This window comes from Octopus bimaculoides, chromosome 7, assembly GCF_046866305.1.
Source record: "Octopus bimaculoides isolate indiv1 chromosome 7, ASM4686630v1, whole genome shotgun sequence".
NCBI classification, from domain to species: domain Eukaryota; kingdom Metazoa; phylum Mollusca; class Cephalopoda; order Octopoda; family Octopodidae; genus Octopus; species Octopus bimaculoides.
The window spans coordinates 76,582,873-76,597,998 of NC_142934.1; the positions used below are offsets into that span (position 1 = coordinate 76,582,873).

General features: G+C 39.0%; 2 protein-coding genes across 3 annotated transcripts in view; one reads left to right on the forward strand and one right to left on the reverse strand.

Annotated features, from left to right (window-relative positions):
* On the forward strand, positions 1-9,425 carry LOC106878150 (cyanocobalamin reductase / alkylcobalamin dealkylase). 2 transcript variants are annotated; one of them, XM_014927280.3, is made up of 4 exons: positions 1-105; positions 4,611-4,805; positions 6,191-6,334; positions 8,855-9,425. In XM_014927280.3, exons 1-4 carry the CDS (start codon positions 49-51, stop codon positions 9,221-9,223), a joined length of 765 nt encoding a protein of 254 aa, XP_014782766.1. In that variant the 5' UTR covers positions 1-48; the 3' UTR covers positions 9,224-9,425. The 2 variants fall into 2 exon arrangements, with proteins under 2 accessions (XP_014782766.1, XP_089211671.1); XM_089355545.1 differs by lacking the exon at positions 1-105 and adding an exon at positions 475-654.
* Positions 9,334-15,126, reverse strand: part of LOC106878149 (cyanocobalamin reductase / alkylcobalamin dealkylase) — a 20,813-nt gene continuing 15,020 nt past the window's right edge. Inside the window, exons 3-4 of the mRNA XM_014927279.3 lie at positions 12,957-13,106; positions 9,334-10,079 (exon numbers count right to left, since the gene is read on the reverse strand). Coding sequence (XP_014782765.1) covers positions 9,738-10,079; positions 12,957-13,106 — 492 coding nt within the window. The 3' untranslated portion in view covers positions 9,334-9,737. The remainder of the gene's footprint in view (positions 10,080-12,956; positions 13,107-15,126) is intronic.

The window sequence follows — 15,126 nt, forward strand, 5'->3', positions numbered from 1 at the left end:
ACACACATATTCACTTAGACACACACTCTCTCTCAAACAGACACATTTATGTATGCGCTTCATTGCAGTCAATTTCGTTTTATTTTCATCCGATCCAAAGTCTATGTACGTAAGTCTTTAATTTACTTTATCAGCTCCGTCATACTGTCGTTGCTCTCTCTCTCTCTCTCTCTCTCTCTCTCTCTCTGTGTGTGACTGCATCCCCGTCTATTTGTTCTCCTCTCCTCCTTCGCTTACTTCAGGGAGAGATCTATCTTATCACACGAAACTATTAATAAATTAACGCCAAAATTGTTCCGTTGATTTTGTCGAACACAAACAGAAAACAAAAACAAAACAAAGAAATAAAAATAGCCGATTGTTGTTGTTTTAGTGTGGTGGTTGTGATAGCCGTGATTGTGGTAATGGCGGTCGTTGTAGTAGTAAAACTGTTGTTGTTGTTGATGGTGGTGGTGGTGGTGGTGGTGTTGGTGTTGGTGGTGGCAGTGGTGGGATTGCTATGGGATGCGCGTCATTACTGCATTTAACTAACAAACTTCCGAAGCTCTATAATCTCTAACGATTGACAACATGGCAGCTTTGCAGTTAATACATATCCTCCAGGTTTTCAACAGCACGCTCTATAATTATGGTTTCGATGCCCACCCGTTTAAAGTAAGTCAATTCCATATTTGGCATTTGGCAGAATCGTTTGAACTTTCCAACAAAATTCTTACGCATATTCATCTTTTATATTTCTATCTTTTACTCGTTTCAGTCATTGGACTGCGGTCATGCTGGGGCACCATCTTGAATGATTTTAGTCGAACGAATCGACCCCCCCCCCAGTACTTGTTTTTAATCCTGATATTTATTCTATCGACCTTTTATGCCGAACTGCTAAGTTACGGGGACGTAAACATACCAGTACTAGCTGTCAAGCAGCGGTGGCACACACACACACACACACACACACACACACACACACACACACACACACACATTCATACATACACACATACACATAAATGTACATACATACATATGCATATGTATATACTCTTTTACTCTTTTACTTGTTTCAGTCATTTGACTGTGGCCATGCTGGAGCACCGCCTTTAGTCGAGCAAATCGACCCCAGGACTTATTCTTTGTAAGCCTAGTACTTATTCTATCGGTCTCATTTTGCCGAACCGCTAAGTTACGGAGACGTAAACACATCAGCATCGGTTGTCAAGCGATGGTGGGGGGGGGGGACAAACACAGACATACAAGTACACATACATATACATACATATACATATATACGCCGGGCTTCTTTCAGTTTCCGTCTACCAAATCCACTCACAAGGCTTTGGTCGGCCCGAAGCTATAGTAGAAGACACTTGCCCAAGGTGCCACGCAGTGGGACTGAACCCGGAACCAAGTGGTTGGTAAGCAAGCTACTTACTACACAGCCACTCCTGCGCCTATGTATATAAATATATAATATGTCACATTCAGTTTCCGTTTACCAAATCAGCTCACAAGGCTTTGGTTAGCCCGGGGCTAAACTAGAAAAAAACTTGTTCAAGAATTCATGCAGTAGGCCTGAACTCGGAACCATGTGGTTGGGAGACCTTTTAACTTTCTGCATTCAAAAACAAATTTTGTTGTCTACTAGGAGGGTCATTATGTCAATAAATAAACACACGCATTGGTTCTATTTCACTTCTTTTGTTGCTGTTAATGAATTCGTTAGCATTTAACCAATTAACTGATCAATTGATTGATTAATCGTTCAGTCAGTCAATCAATCAGATATGCTTGTCAAGGTCATTTCGTCACCATCCGCGACCTCATCAATTACATGTCCTCTTTATTCCAGGTCTGCTTTGGGTCTGTTCGCCATTTGTTTGGACCCCAATAAGTAATGCTCTATGCAGTCGTTCGACTTTCTAGAAATAACAGCCAAATTTCGTTCATATAACATACTATTGTATTTAAAAAAGAAGGACACATTTGATAAAGTTCATTGCTTCGTACAAAAAGATAAGAAGCCGATGGCCATATTTTTTATTTTTATCATTGGTCTGTTTGATTAAAATTTGACTGAACTAAGGACTAAACAACAATACTTACATAGCGAAAATTTCACGATGTGGTCACCCAGCCTGCTAGAAATAGAAATCGAATCTTCCTCAAATTACACATGACCATCATCGTAAAACAAGGACACATGGAATAATGAAATTTTGGTTACATTACGTCTAATCTGTCTAATCTGATAAAACAACTTCCTGTTCATCGAGGCCATAGCTCTGTCTGACCAACAACTAATAACGATGATGATGATGATGATGATGATGATGATGATGATCATCATCATCATCATCATCATCATCATCATTATTAATAACAACAGCAATATTAGTAATAATGATTTCAAATTTTGGCACGATGCCTGCAGATTTTCAGAAGGGGAAGTCGATTACATCAACTCCAGTGCTATACTGGTACTTATTTTATCGACTCCGAAAGGATGAAAAGTAAAGTAAACTTCGGCGAAATTTGAACTCAGAAAGTGAAGACGGACGAAATTCCGCTTGAGCATTTTTCCCGACGTGCAAACGATTCTGTTACATTTGAACTCAGAATCTCTAGGTTCACGATGCTCTAACGATTCTGATTCTCCTTACCATCGTCAGCATCACCACCATCACATTACCATCATCATCATCATGATTACCCTACTATCATCATTATAATGTGTGTGTGCCCTCGAGCACGCACAAAGAATAAGCATAGGAGCGCACTTGTTGGTGATTGGCGTCCGAAATGTTGTCAGGCGCTCACAGTTTTCTACCGGTCAAGTTACACGCTTAGTGGCACATCCTTGCATTCCGTGGAGATCTTGAGGAGACACTGAACATCGACAATCAGCTGAACGACCTATTCTGGTTGACCTTTAACTTGGACTATGGACAGCTTTCATAATTCCCAGGCCTTACTACCCACTAGTACTTCTAATGGATAGTGCACTGCCGGTTCAGGATAAGCTGTATAAGAACGGTCGCACCCATCCTTGTTTTGCACAGAGCGAAGAAGCCGTTCTTCAGTGTCCAAGCACTACCAACTTGTGGAATAATGTGGAACTGCTTTTGTTGCAAGTTAACTGATTTGAATGTCAACCGAGTCCACCTGAAGTATGATCCCCTTGCCTTTCTTTGGTTGGGAAAGGGATGCAGTTCTCCTATGTCTGGTGGCTATGGTGAAAGAGATTATGTGAGGCACATTACTGAAAGAATTGAAGACATCCATTCGTCTCTTTCGTCAAACCATCAAAATTCTCAAGTTTGCTTTGGAGAGAAAAGTTGTTTGCGGACAGAAAGGTATCGTTTCCTGTAAAGTTGTTAAGTGTTTGAGAATGGTAAGAATGGCCCCAGTTAATAGACCTGTTCCCAGCCTGTTCTTGTGGGCCGAAATCACTGTCATGAGAAGGTACTCTCCCTTAGAAGTCAGGATAGTTTTGGCTCTATAGGGTCCGTTAATCAGCTCTTGGTGGCTTCTCCTTATTGGGAAATTTTCAACTCATTTCCTTTGTATATTTTTGTTTTCTGTGTCAGTTTCTTTTTTCTCTCTCTCTTTTACTATCATTCTTTCTTGATGTCGTCCTGTCTTTCTCGGTCTCATATCCACCGAACCAATGAAGGTGGCTGCTAGAAAGAGTAATGAAATTTCCCTCAAATTACATATAACAAGACTCATTGAATAAAAGCACTCCCAGATACCACGCGTCTTCTGTTCGAGACCTCTAGACACATTGTCAGAGAAAAGACTGAATCATCATGGCTGCTATGTCCTTTATCATAGGAGTGCCTCTTCAGAACTTACCAGAAGATAAAAAGCAACAACCTCATCATCATCGTCGTCGTCGTCGGAAGTAGCGTAACTGAACACATAACTGCACTTCTCCTCTGTCTGTCTGTCTGTCTGGTTGTCTGTCTGTCTGCCTACCTTCTGCCTGACTACCTGCATACCTGTCTGCCTGTCCGCCTGCATACCTTCCTACCTGTCCTCCTGCATACCTGCCTACCTGTCTGACTGCCTGTATAGCTTTGTCCGCGCCTGTGTTCGACTGACCCCTGCCTGTTGTTCGCTATTATAACAAGATGTTTTTAGCTTAAACAAAGCTTGACTGGTTTTCAATCAGCAATTTGGAATTCGTTTGAATTTTTCTTAAATGTGATGTGTAGTTCTTGGGACGATTGATTAGATTTTTCATGGCATCATGTCTCAATTCGAAAGACCCTGTTGTGTTGTTTATTAAAACCTGATTGAAAACTGAATGCAAGTTCAAATTGAGGTAGAGATATGCTACAACTGCAATGTCCTTACCATAACGTTCCATCTTGGAAGAATATTATAATTTCTAATATTGACACAAGAGAACATCCACTTTGGAGAGAGTTGACTTTGTAACCTTCGATAGATGAACGGGAAAGGTGACCTTGATGGCGTTTGAATGTAAAAGGCGAAGGGATGTAACAACTGCAAGGAAGTTTATCCGTCACTTTTTCGGATTTACTAATCCACTGAATTAATCGACTAAATTAATAACTCTTTTGTTATAATATCATCTCTGGTTGCAGGTGCAATGGTACAATTACTTGGCTGATGCAAAATACCACCTTCCTTATGAGAAAGACACTATAGCTTTTACTATTATTGGTCGACCTGATATGTTTGAGAAAGCTTTTAAAACATTCGTATGTAATAGAACCAGCAAGCCACTTGTTGATATTGACTACAAGTTTATCATGTTTTATATGAAGAAGATCCAACAGGTAAGCTTTTGAACATAACCCAAGAGTTAATCTAAACTCAAGCCAAATTTTCAATACAGAATGATAGAATGACAAAACTGCATATACACGCATCTTTGATCCATTTAACCGAAAGAAAGCCTCTCGACTGACTGGCAAAGTCTCATTCCAGCATAAACGCACAGTGTTTCACCCTCTCTATATATCTGTGTTCTTTTTTTTTATCACTATTAAAACAATATTTGTTCCTTGGGAACAAGCTAGATGCATGACATCTCTGCATAACCCTACCGAGCATAAATGTTTTTCTTCCCCATCTCCTCACCTCTACAGTGTCTCACATCCGGCACTCATACAAATATGTAACAACGATAAAATAATAATGACATAATGCAGAGGAGAAATGACTAAAGCAGAATAGTTGCTTAATTATCAATACGGTCATTTATTAAGTTGATTATGATATATATTCGTTACAATATATAAGAAATATACAACGTCGTCGCGTTGTTTGTGTATACACATTGTTTGTAGTTGCAGTAAAATATATTCTGGTTCCATGGTTCATTCTATGATTGGAGAAAAGATCTGAGAGGTCAACTCAATCTCATTAATTTCTGAGTGCAGGACTGAGACAATAGACCGAATACTTGCTTGACAATGTGGAGAAATGTGGATTTGGTCTCGAATCCTAGCTTAGCTGTTCTGTAGCTGTTCGCTACAAATATTTTCCTTACAGTCTTCCCTCTTCAGATCTTCGACCGTCTTGAATTCTTTTCATACTCATATTTTACTACAAAACTTGAACATCAGCCGTATAGAGTTCATTAAACTCGAAGGATTTGTGAAGAACATCAAGCTATAGTCCCTTGACCCGAATTATAATAATTATTTTTTTTTATCTCCTTGCGTTTATCCCGCTTTGTGTAAGGCCTGCTCGCTTTATTATTGCAACTGAGATGTTGCTCTAATCGACGCATCACACTGTCTGACAGCAGAGAGATATATCACCGTTCCGAGCCCAGCACTTATTTCCGTTTTAACTTTAGTACTTATTCTATCGGTCGCTTTTTAACGAACCGCTAGTTCATTGGGACATAAACAAACCAAGAACAGTTGTTAAGCGATGGGAGTAATACAACACAAACACACATACATAGATACACGCGCGCGCGCGCACATATATGACAGGCTTCTTTCAGTTTTCGGTTACCAAATCCTCTCGTAAGGCTTTGGTCAACCCAGAGTTATAGTAGAAGACATTCGCACAGAGTGACGCGCACTGGAATTGAACCAAAGATTACATGACTGGAAAGCACCCCACACCCCAGTCACGTCCGTGCCTGTTGTGTCAATAAATTCAATTGATTCTTTTTTTTTTTTTTTTTTTGCTGCAATGGTTTCAGGAATACAACAACGTCGATATTATTCTCAGAAACGTACGTGGACATCACAGCAATCTTAATACCAATATAGCCGCACACGTCACAGGTGTTGCTTACCGATATACTCAATCTGATGTCCTGCATTATACTTGGCCAAAGACAAAGGTATGTAGACATAACCGATTCTTGTTGATCGATAATTTTTCCTATAAATTACGCAAATGTACTTGCATAGCAAGTGAGATGCAGCACGAAGTTTTGTCAATGAACAAGTCGCGGTTTCAAAACGACGAAAATATTTTAATACAAATGAAATTTAAATGTTGAAGACTAACTATGGGTTTTTGTGTGTTCTTTGAATGGCTTGCAAACATCTTCCACCGCTGCAACATGCTCGTACACACAAACCTATGTGCGTGCACACATTCACACACACACACATATACATGTATATATTATTTCATTGAAGCCGAAAAAAAAGAAGAAAAGAACTCCACACACTCTTGCTCACAGTTTCACTTAGCCGTTCATCAAGCTGTTGTGATAAATCAAACTACTCTGAGTAACAGTCTGTAAAGTATATTTATTCTTTGGACTCCAGTAAAGTAGCATTTTACTCCACCTTTAATATTCGAGTACTATTCTTTCCCATTTTGTTTTGCGCCTATGGGCTCACCTGCGTGTTAGAGAGAGTGAAATTCGAATCATAGGTATGTCAGTTCATTATAGAAAATATAACAGAAAAGTCCAATTCTTCCATTGCATGTAACACGGGCAACGCCGGGTATCTCTGCTCGTATGTATATATATATATATATATATATATATATGTATGTATGTATGTATGTATGTATGTATGTGTGTGTGTGTGTGTGTGTGTGTAAGTATGTATGTATGTATGTATGTATGTATGTATGTATGTATGTATGTATGTATAGAGTGTACTGTTCCGTTATTGGCAGGATCAACAAAAATATATTCCATCCAGCGAGAGATAAATATTATTTAATAAACACAATATTTATATGCGAGCTACTATGAGTGTCACGCTCGGATAATAACAGTAATCGAACATGCTTGTGTAGTGTAGTGTATACGAGTCTGAACGATGACAGGATTGTAAAGTGAATCTCGAAGCACATAAAGCTATAAATTATAGAGTACGAATATTAGATTAGATCTCCTTCGGATAGAAAAAGTTGAAGGCTCCTCGTGGAACTTTTCTACCCCTAAGTGTTTCAGCCCAATATTTAAACGTTATTATTTGTAGCTGCATTTGCTTCGAGACTAAAAGGAATTATTTCACGTTCTCGAAGTTTTTAATTTCTTATGACCTCAACATCATACAATTCTCTCTGGTGAGAATAAAGTTTTTAAAACGAATTGAGAAATTTGAAGGATTGCTTTAGCTAACTAGTAGAGCACAACATGCTTACTTCGAGATTCGCCGTCCACACACACACACACACATGTATGTACATATATTAGTGTTTATTTTTATGTTCAGTTATAATAAAATCAATTTTATATTAATCTGATGGATTACTCCATTCTTTTGTACAGCGCAATTTTTTCATTCTTATACAAGAATGTTGTTGACAGCGACTTCGAAGTTTTGGCTAACCAACCCATCGTCGGTCTTGCTTTTATATAGTTTCTGTTGAGTTCAAATCATCTATGGCCTACAGCAGACCCCCAAGTGCCACCTCTTTAAAAGTGTCGTCCGGGGCAGACCGCCCTCCACCCGTTACTATAGTGGATGGTAATTAGGTTTTTGTAGTCAGTTGTTATGGAAAGGGGTTTTGGAAAAATTTTCATTGATTACATTTGGGGCTATGTTAGTATTTGGAATTTATTCATGCGTATAGCAATTGGTAAACAAACTTGTAGGTGTTTCTCTTTAGATAAGTGGGCACAAGGTTTGAAAGTATTTTGGGCGCTTTTGGTATTACTGGATTTAATCCTTTCGCTTTGACAATATAATATCTAAGGGACAAAGCCCAGTATTTAAACCCTTGGTAATTGGACTTGTCAACTTATTTTTTCACAAAAGAATGAGGGGATGTGGCAAGTTTAGGCTGGTCCTCTCTTTACCTTTGAGCTTTATATTGTCAAAACAATTATTTTATACTTTTACGCTGGCAAAAATGGAATTTATTTCATCATTCTTCGTAATTAAAAAAATCGGTGACGTCAACACCAAAGATTAGATAATAATAAAAAAAAATAGCCAGAAATTATTATCATGTATAGGCGCAGGAGTGGCTGTGTGGTAAGTAGTTTGCTTACCAACCACATGGTTCCGGGTTCATTCCCACTACGTGGCACCTTGGGCAAGTGTCTTCTACTATAGCCTCGGGCCGACCAAAGCCTTGTGAGTGGATTTGGTAGACGGAAACTGAAAGAAGCCCGTCGTATATATGTATATATGTGTGTTTGTGTATCTGTGTTTGCCCCCCCCCCCTTCCCCCACCATCGCTTGACAACCGATGCTGATGTGTTTACGTCCCCGTAACTTAGCGGTTTGGCAAAAAGAGACCGATAGAATAAGTACTAGACTTACAAAGAATAAGTCCTGGGGTCGATTTTCTCGACTAAAGGCGGTGCTCCAGCATGGCCGCAGTCAAATGACTGAAACAAGTAAAAGAGTATGTGTCATCATGATGTCTTCTCATCTATTTACAGAAGCCGCTTGAATTTGCAGTCCACCACAAGTATGGCGCATGGTATACTGTCCCAGCAGTGATTGTTTTTCGAGATTTCAAACTGCCCAGTCTTCTTTATCCTCTCCCATTCGATGCCCTTCCATCTCATGAACACAGAAGATATGTTCTACAGTCGCTTCACAATGGTACTATGGAATGGCGACATGCTTCTTTTATGCCAGGAAGGCAACCGTTTTCTGAGGAAGCAAAACAATATTTCTCTTCAAAATTTAATCAGAGAATTTCAATAGTTAAAAAAACCAAACAATCATGCAAAGAGGGGCGATTCACGTATTTCTTTAAGCATATTCTTCCAGCCTTTATGCCTATTTTAGGATGTTGTATGTGACAATGAAGCTTGAAAGTAAATTCCAAAGATTTTCTTCCAAATTCCTCATAATAGTTATAGCATTAAAAGAATAGTAACTCTTTCAGATAATCCAACGATGCAAACCAAACCACGAAAATATTGTATTTTATTTCAAATCATTTTGAGAAATGACAGTGTTGTGTAAATTAATAAAATTGCGTTTTCATGTTGTCGCAATTTTCTTGTAATCTCAATTTTCTCCTTCAAAGCAGTTCACAGTCACTTGCTCTTGGGCATTCAATACTTACTTTCGTGTCGCAAATCGAATTTCAACGGTTACATGAAACAACAGAATCCTCAATACTGAACGAACATACATACATACATTCATACATACATACATACATACATACATATTTATTTATTTATTTATTTATACACACATATATACATTCATACGCATACATACGTACCTAGCTAGCTACCTACTTTGTCAGTAAAGAAAACATAAATGCTTGTTGATATTTGAAGTTAGTGAAGCACTGGTCAATAATTAAACCACTTTAACGTCTCTTTTGAACATCGGCGTAGAATTGGTACAATATTTCTTGACATCCTTTACGAATTCTTCGCGCTTTTTTCCAAATATCGAAAAGTATGCTTTTGCTTCTGGAGTATATTTCTTCACCACAGGAATGATATCTGCAAATTTCCAACTCGCCCAGTCATCATTATATTCATTTAATAATTTTATTCTTTTTGTGACGCTATGAACCACGTCTTTGGGTGACAGACAAGAGAAATTTTTTGGTAGTTTAACATTCTTAAATACGATGACACCTGGGAATGAAATCCATCCTCCATACAGTGGATGAATAGCAACACCATAAATTGTCTGAAATATAAGAAAGTGGATGGAATTAGATAACATTTGTAACTGTAAAAGAAACAGTTGTAGAAATGGTGGATATTACCTTTTGGAGTGTCTAGGGGAAGAGGACATGCGCACGCAAGTAGTTTCAGGATAAGGTACTTTAAATATCATTAAGGACATTGCCAGTTTCGATTACATCAGAACTAATTAGCATGCGTTAAACGAATGCATTATTGAGGACTTGTATATAGTCAAATACCTTTGTTGTTATAGAAATTAAAGAGTTTATTTTCTACCACATGGAGCAAAGGATAAAAGAACTGTATTCGCTGGCTAGCTGAAGCATTCACGAGACTTAAACTGATCAATAGAAGGCTGAGTATCCTCACGTCGAATCCAGTTTGGATGGTAGACTTAACTGTTGTTCAGTTGAATGCTACCACCTGACCCTTGTGTGTCTTTGGCATAGTCCTTTCTGTGGCACGTATTTGAACTCAAGATATATCCTGAGAGGCTGTCTCCCACTTCAGCTAATCATCACTCATGGTTTCATACTGTCTCCCTCAGCTAGACTTACAGATTGTGAAGAGGCATGGACAATGTCTTTCCTCCTCTAACAATGAATGCAACAGAATTTATTAATTCTCCATAAATAGTACCCCTACTTTAGACTAGTGGTTCTCAAACTTTTTCAGGCTGCCGTCCCCTTGGCACCCAGGTCAAATTCCTGGTGCACTACCTCCGCCACTCATCACCACAAACACAGACCATTTCTTGAAGCAAATTCAAAACAATTGTATTTCACAAATAAAACTTAACCTAATTAACCCATTATTTTGGGGTCTTTTTTTTTACATCCATCTTTTGGCCATTCCAATATCGCCCCAATTTCCATCAATGCATCCTCCTTGCATCTTTCCACTGCCCACTTTGGGAATCACTACTCAGCTTATTGCCAAACTAAATCCATTTCATTCTGAAGCACTTCACAATACGTTATGCAAATCTGTGGCATACATGTTAAAAACATCCTATGTCAGACATAAGGGTTATGACATTGAACCCAATTTAGCAGAGCGCACACGCACGCACACACTCACACACACCACCACCACTACCACCACCATACCATACACAAAATATTGGAAGAGAGAGAAGGAAGGAGAAGGAGAGAGAGAGAGAAGGAAGGAGAAGGAGAGAGAGAGAGAGAGAGAGAGGAAGGAGGGATAAAAAAGAGAGAGACATTAAAAAAAGCGAAATTCTGTCTCTTCTGTCTCAATATTGGACTGGTTTATTAATAAAAATACTGGACTCTTTTATGTCACATTTCAAAATGTCGAACTGTGTTAGTGTTTCCAATACTGGATTGCGTTCAGGTTTCCTGTGCTGGACTGTCTCAATGCCCCAAATACCGGACTTTATTTAAGAATCTATTACTGAATCAATTAAGGCCAACAAATCACACAGTCGTTAGAGCTCCCAGCTCGGAGGTTTTATGTCTTGGTTTGGTGCATCTAGAAAGTAAAATAAGAACAAAAGCATACATTCAACAACATACGAATTTCTTCCCTTTGACAACGTGTCGTTGCAATGAAAGGAAACAAACGGTTCGCCATTATATCCTTCCCAGAGATGGCATTTATACATCACTCTCTCTCTTCTAATTTTTTGTGTGGTGTTTGTGTGTCTGTGTGTTTGTTTGTGTGTGTGTGTGTCTGTGTTTATGTGTGTGTGTGTGGATGTTTGGGGCGCACTCTCTGCTCAACTGGGTTCAAACTTATAACCTTTAAGTCTAACACAGGATGCTTTTAACACGTATGCAACAGAAACATACAGTGTTGTGAATAAGAGCACCAACAACGTATTGTACTTTAGTGAGAATGGTCACTAATTTAAAGTGTGAAAGTGTTCGCGGAAAAGTCTAGTAAATGTGCTTTTGAGAAGCATGTGTAATGGGAATTAAACAAATAATTTAATTTATTAAATTATTACATGGGCTAACGATTAAAAAGAGTGTAGCCTGTATGTATGTGAATCAGAGAAAGCATTATAACACGTTTTGAACAATAGATGCAGTTTGGAAGTCGTTACAAGCTAATAGGAACGAGACTTGCTTAAACGAAAATATACCGTCCATTACGAGGCAGAGTTGTGGCTGATGTCATCCAGAATTTCGCAGAGCGAAGTTAGAATAAATGAAATAGGTTGTTCAAGAGGTGAGAAGTCGAGAGTTGATATAACTCAAAGTTAGCTGCGCGAAGTTGGTGATGAAAAACGAAGAGCCGTTCCATGTTGAAAGAGAGATGCTGCTGGTCCGCCGTCTTTTCGTCAACCGCTCAAAACTCCTGCTTTTCTTCATGGGCACAGAACTGCCTCTAGTATTCATAGGCGTCCAGCCCTGATTGGCTGGCGTATGCCATAGCACAACGGTTCTACGACGCAACAACAAAAATAACTTTCCTGACTCGCTACAGTATCATCAAGAACCACAACAAAACAAACAATGCAACAGTAGGAACAACAGCAACAACTGAGATCAACAGCTGTTGTATTAGGAAGAAAACCAACAGCACCAACAGCAGTCAGAAGAACAGCTAGTAAGAGCAGCAGTCTTAAGAATTACAACACCATCATCACCGCCGCCGTCACTGTCACTGCTGCCGCCACAACTGCAGCCACTGCCGCCGCTGTTATTTCTACCACCATCATCATCATCATCTAAAACAGCAAAATCGACAGTAAAATTGCAGAATCAAGAACAAGAGCAAAAATAGCCATTAATTTCAGCTGTAATAATTACAATGATTACACCATCACTCACACAACAACAACATTAATGCTTAATAAAGCAGACAATAAGAATGTTAAATTATTGTATATTTGATAAACTTTACTGACCTTATTTGCAGGCCAGGTATCCCTAGGGACATCTCTTCGCTGATAGTAATATGCGGCCCCTGACACGTGCGCTGCTGTCTGTGATAAAATAACAGGATGTCCGGGGCCCAGCATCTTGTAACTAGACAGGAAATCAGTGTCAGGATATATCTGTATTAAAAAAAAAAAAATTAAAACAGGAGTTCAAATCTAAAGCGAAGTGAAGAGGGATTCACATGAACGTGTGTAATAGGGTGTCGTAGGAATCGTTGTGACAGACTACTGTGTAACATATACAATGCGCAATTTACATATTAAATAATATCATTAAAACAGTATTATGAAACATACATTTGTGTAACATATTTTCATATAATATGTTGGCACTCCGTCGCTTACGACGTCGTGGGTTTCAGTTGATACGATCAACGGAACAGCCTGCTCGTGAAATTAACGTGCAAGTGGCTGAGCACTCCACAGACACGTGTACCCTTAACGTAGTTCTCGGGGATATTCAGCGTGACACAGTGTGACAAAGCTGACCCTTTGAATTACGGGCACAACAGAAATAGGAAGTAAGAGTGAGAGAAAGTTGTGGTGAAAGAGTACGGCAGGCTTCGCCACCATCCCCTGCTGGAGCCTCGTGGAGCTTTAGGTGTTTACGCTCAATAAACACTCACAACGCCCGGTCTGGGAATCGAAACCGTGATCCTATGACCGCGAGTCCGCTGCCCTAACAACTGGGCCATTGCGCCTCCACTTTTCATATAATACATCACCAGTAAAAATCCGGTATACGCAATTCAGGTAGTATTTAATTAAAACAGTCATATATGTATCATATTTAAAGTCGATAGGACAGCTACTACAGTATTTTACCTGAGTTAACATCTCTAATGGACTTGCTGTGTTAAAAATAAAATAAAATAAATATTAGAGAGAGACGAAAATTCATCTCAGCAGCAGAGTGTGGGAGCGTTAAGTGCATTTCGGACACAAGTGCATCTTTCTTTTATCATTTACTTGTTTCAGTCATTAGACTGCAGCCAAACTGGGGCACTGTCTTGAGCTTTTAGTCGAATGGATGAATCAGCCCCAGTACTTTTTCTATCGGCATTTTTGACGAACCGCTAAGTTACAGGGAGGCAAACACATCAGTACCGGTTGCCAAGCAGTGGTGGTGGTGGGGGACAGACACAAACACACACACACACACACACACACACACACACATTTATACATGCATATATGTAAGTATAGTCGTCACTGAAGTGACGGAGGGTGCTAGTCAGCACCAGCATTGCTAGAAATAAGAGTTAAAACAACTCTTAGCTACATGAGAACACTTTTCTAACAGTCGGTCCCAAAACTAATCAGTTCGTGTCAGTCATGAGGCCAAACATCTCTGAAAGTTTCATCCGAATCCACCCAGCGGTTCTTGAGATATCTTGTCCACGGACAAACAAACAAACAAACACGACTGTAAACAATACCTCCACCTTCGCTGAGGCGGAGGTAATAATAATAATCATAATTTCTTATATAACGAAAAGATGGATTTAGTATTAATCTTTATTTTGTACAACGCTCGTTTCGACCCATCCTGCTACTGTCTCTTATGGGTGGGACTCCTTTTCACCATGTTGTGTTGCATCAATTTCGCAGTCTGGGTTTCATCAGGTACATAAAAGTTTGTGTCTCGCTAAAGATCCTGAGTTATGGCTGTCATGTTGTTCTATGCCCATCTAGTTAGGGAATGAAGCATCGCTACAATATTCTGTTACTATTATCTTTTTCAATAAGTGTTGCAAACACTTGTAAATATAATAATTGTTGATTAAAAAAATAAGTCAGTAGGGGAAATTAATAGAAGAGTAGGGATGGATTGAATTGTTGCAGGCGTAAAATTTCATTAAAAGATATCCTTTTTTTCTGAAAGTTATGATGGAAAAAATCGGATCGTGTGAATTTTCCAAATGTTATCTCTCCACATTCGTTTGCGCAAATCTTGGTTTTCATATTCGTTTTCTACACGTTTTTTTTTTTACACCTATTAGACTATTTTTTTTTTTTTTTCGTTTTGGTGACCGGGCGCTAAACTAGATCCTGAAAGTTAAGGGTGAATAAAACGGATTGTGTGAACTTTCCGACAGTCCTCTCCCCACCCCTTCGGAAAAAACATTTTCAAGCA

Bases quoted from the DNA above. Each gene is read 5' to 3' on its own strand.
- LOC106878150 (XM_089355545.1), top strand. From the start codon at position 571: ATGGCAGCTTTGCAGTTAATACATATCCTCCAGGTTTTCAACAGCACG. The intron at 4,806-6,190 runs GTAAGCTTTTGA...CAATGGTTTCAG, and splicing joins ATATGAAGAAGATCCAACAG to GAATACAACAACGTCGATAT. The intron at 6,335-8,854 runs GTATGTAGACAT...ATCTATTTACAG, and splicing joins ATACTTGGCCAAAGACAAAG to AAGCCGCTTGAATTTGCAGT.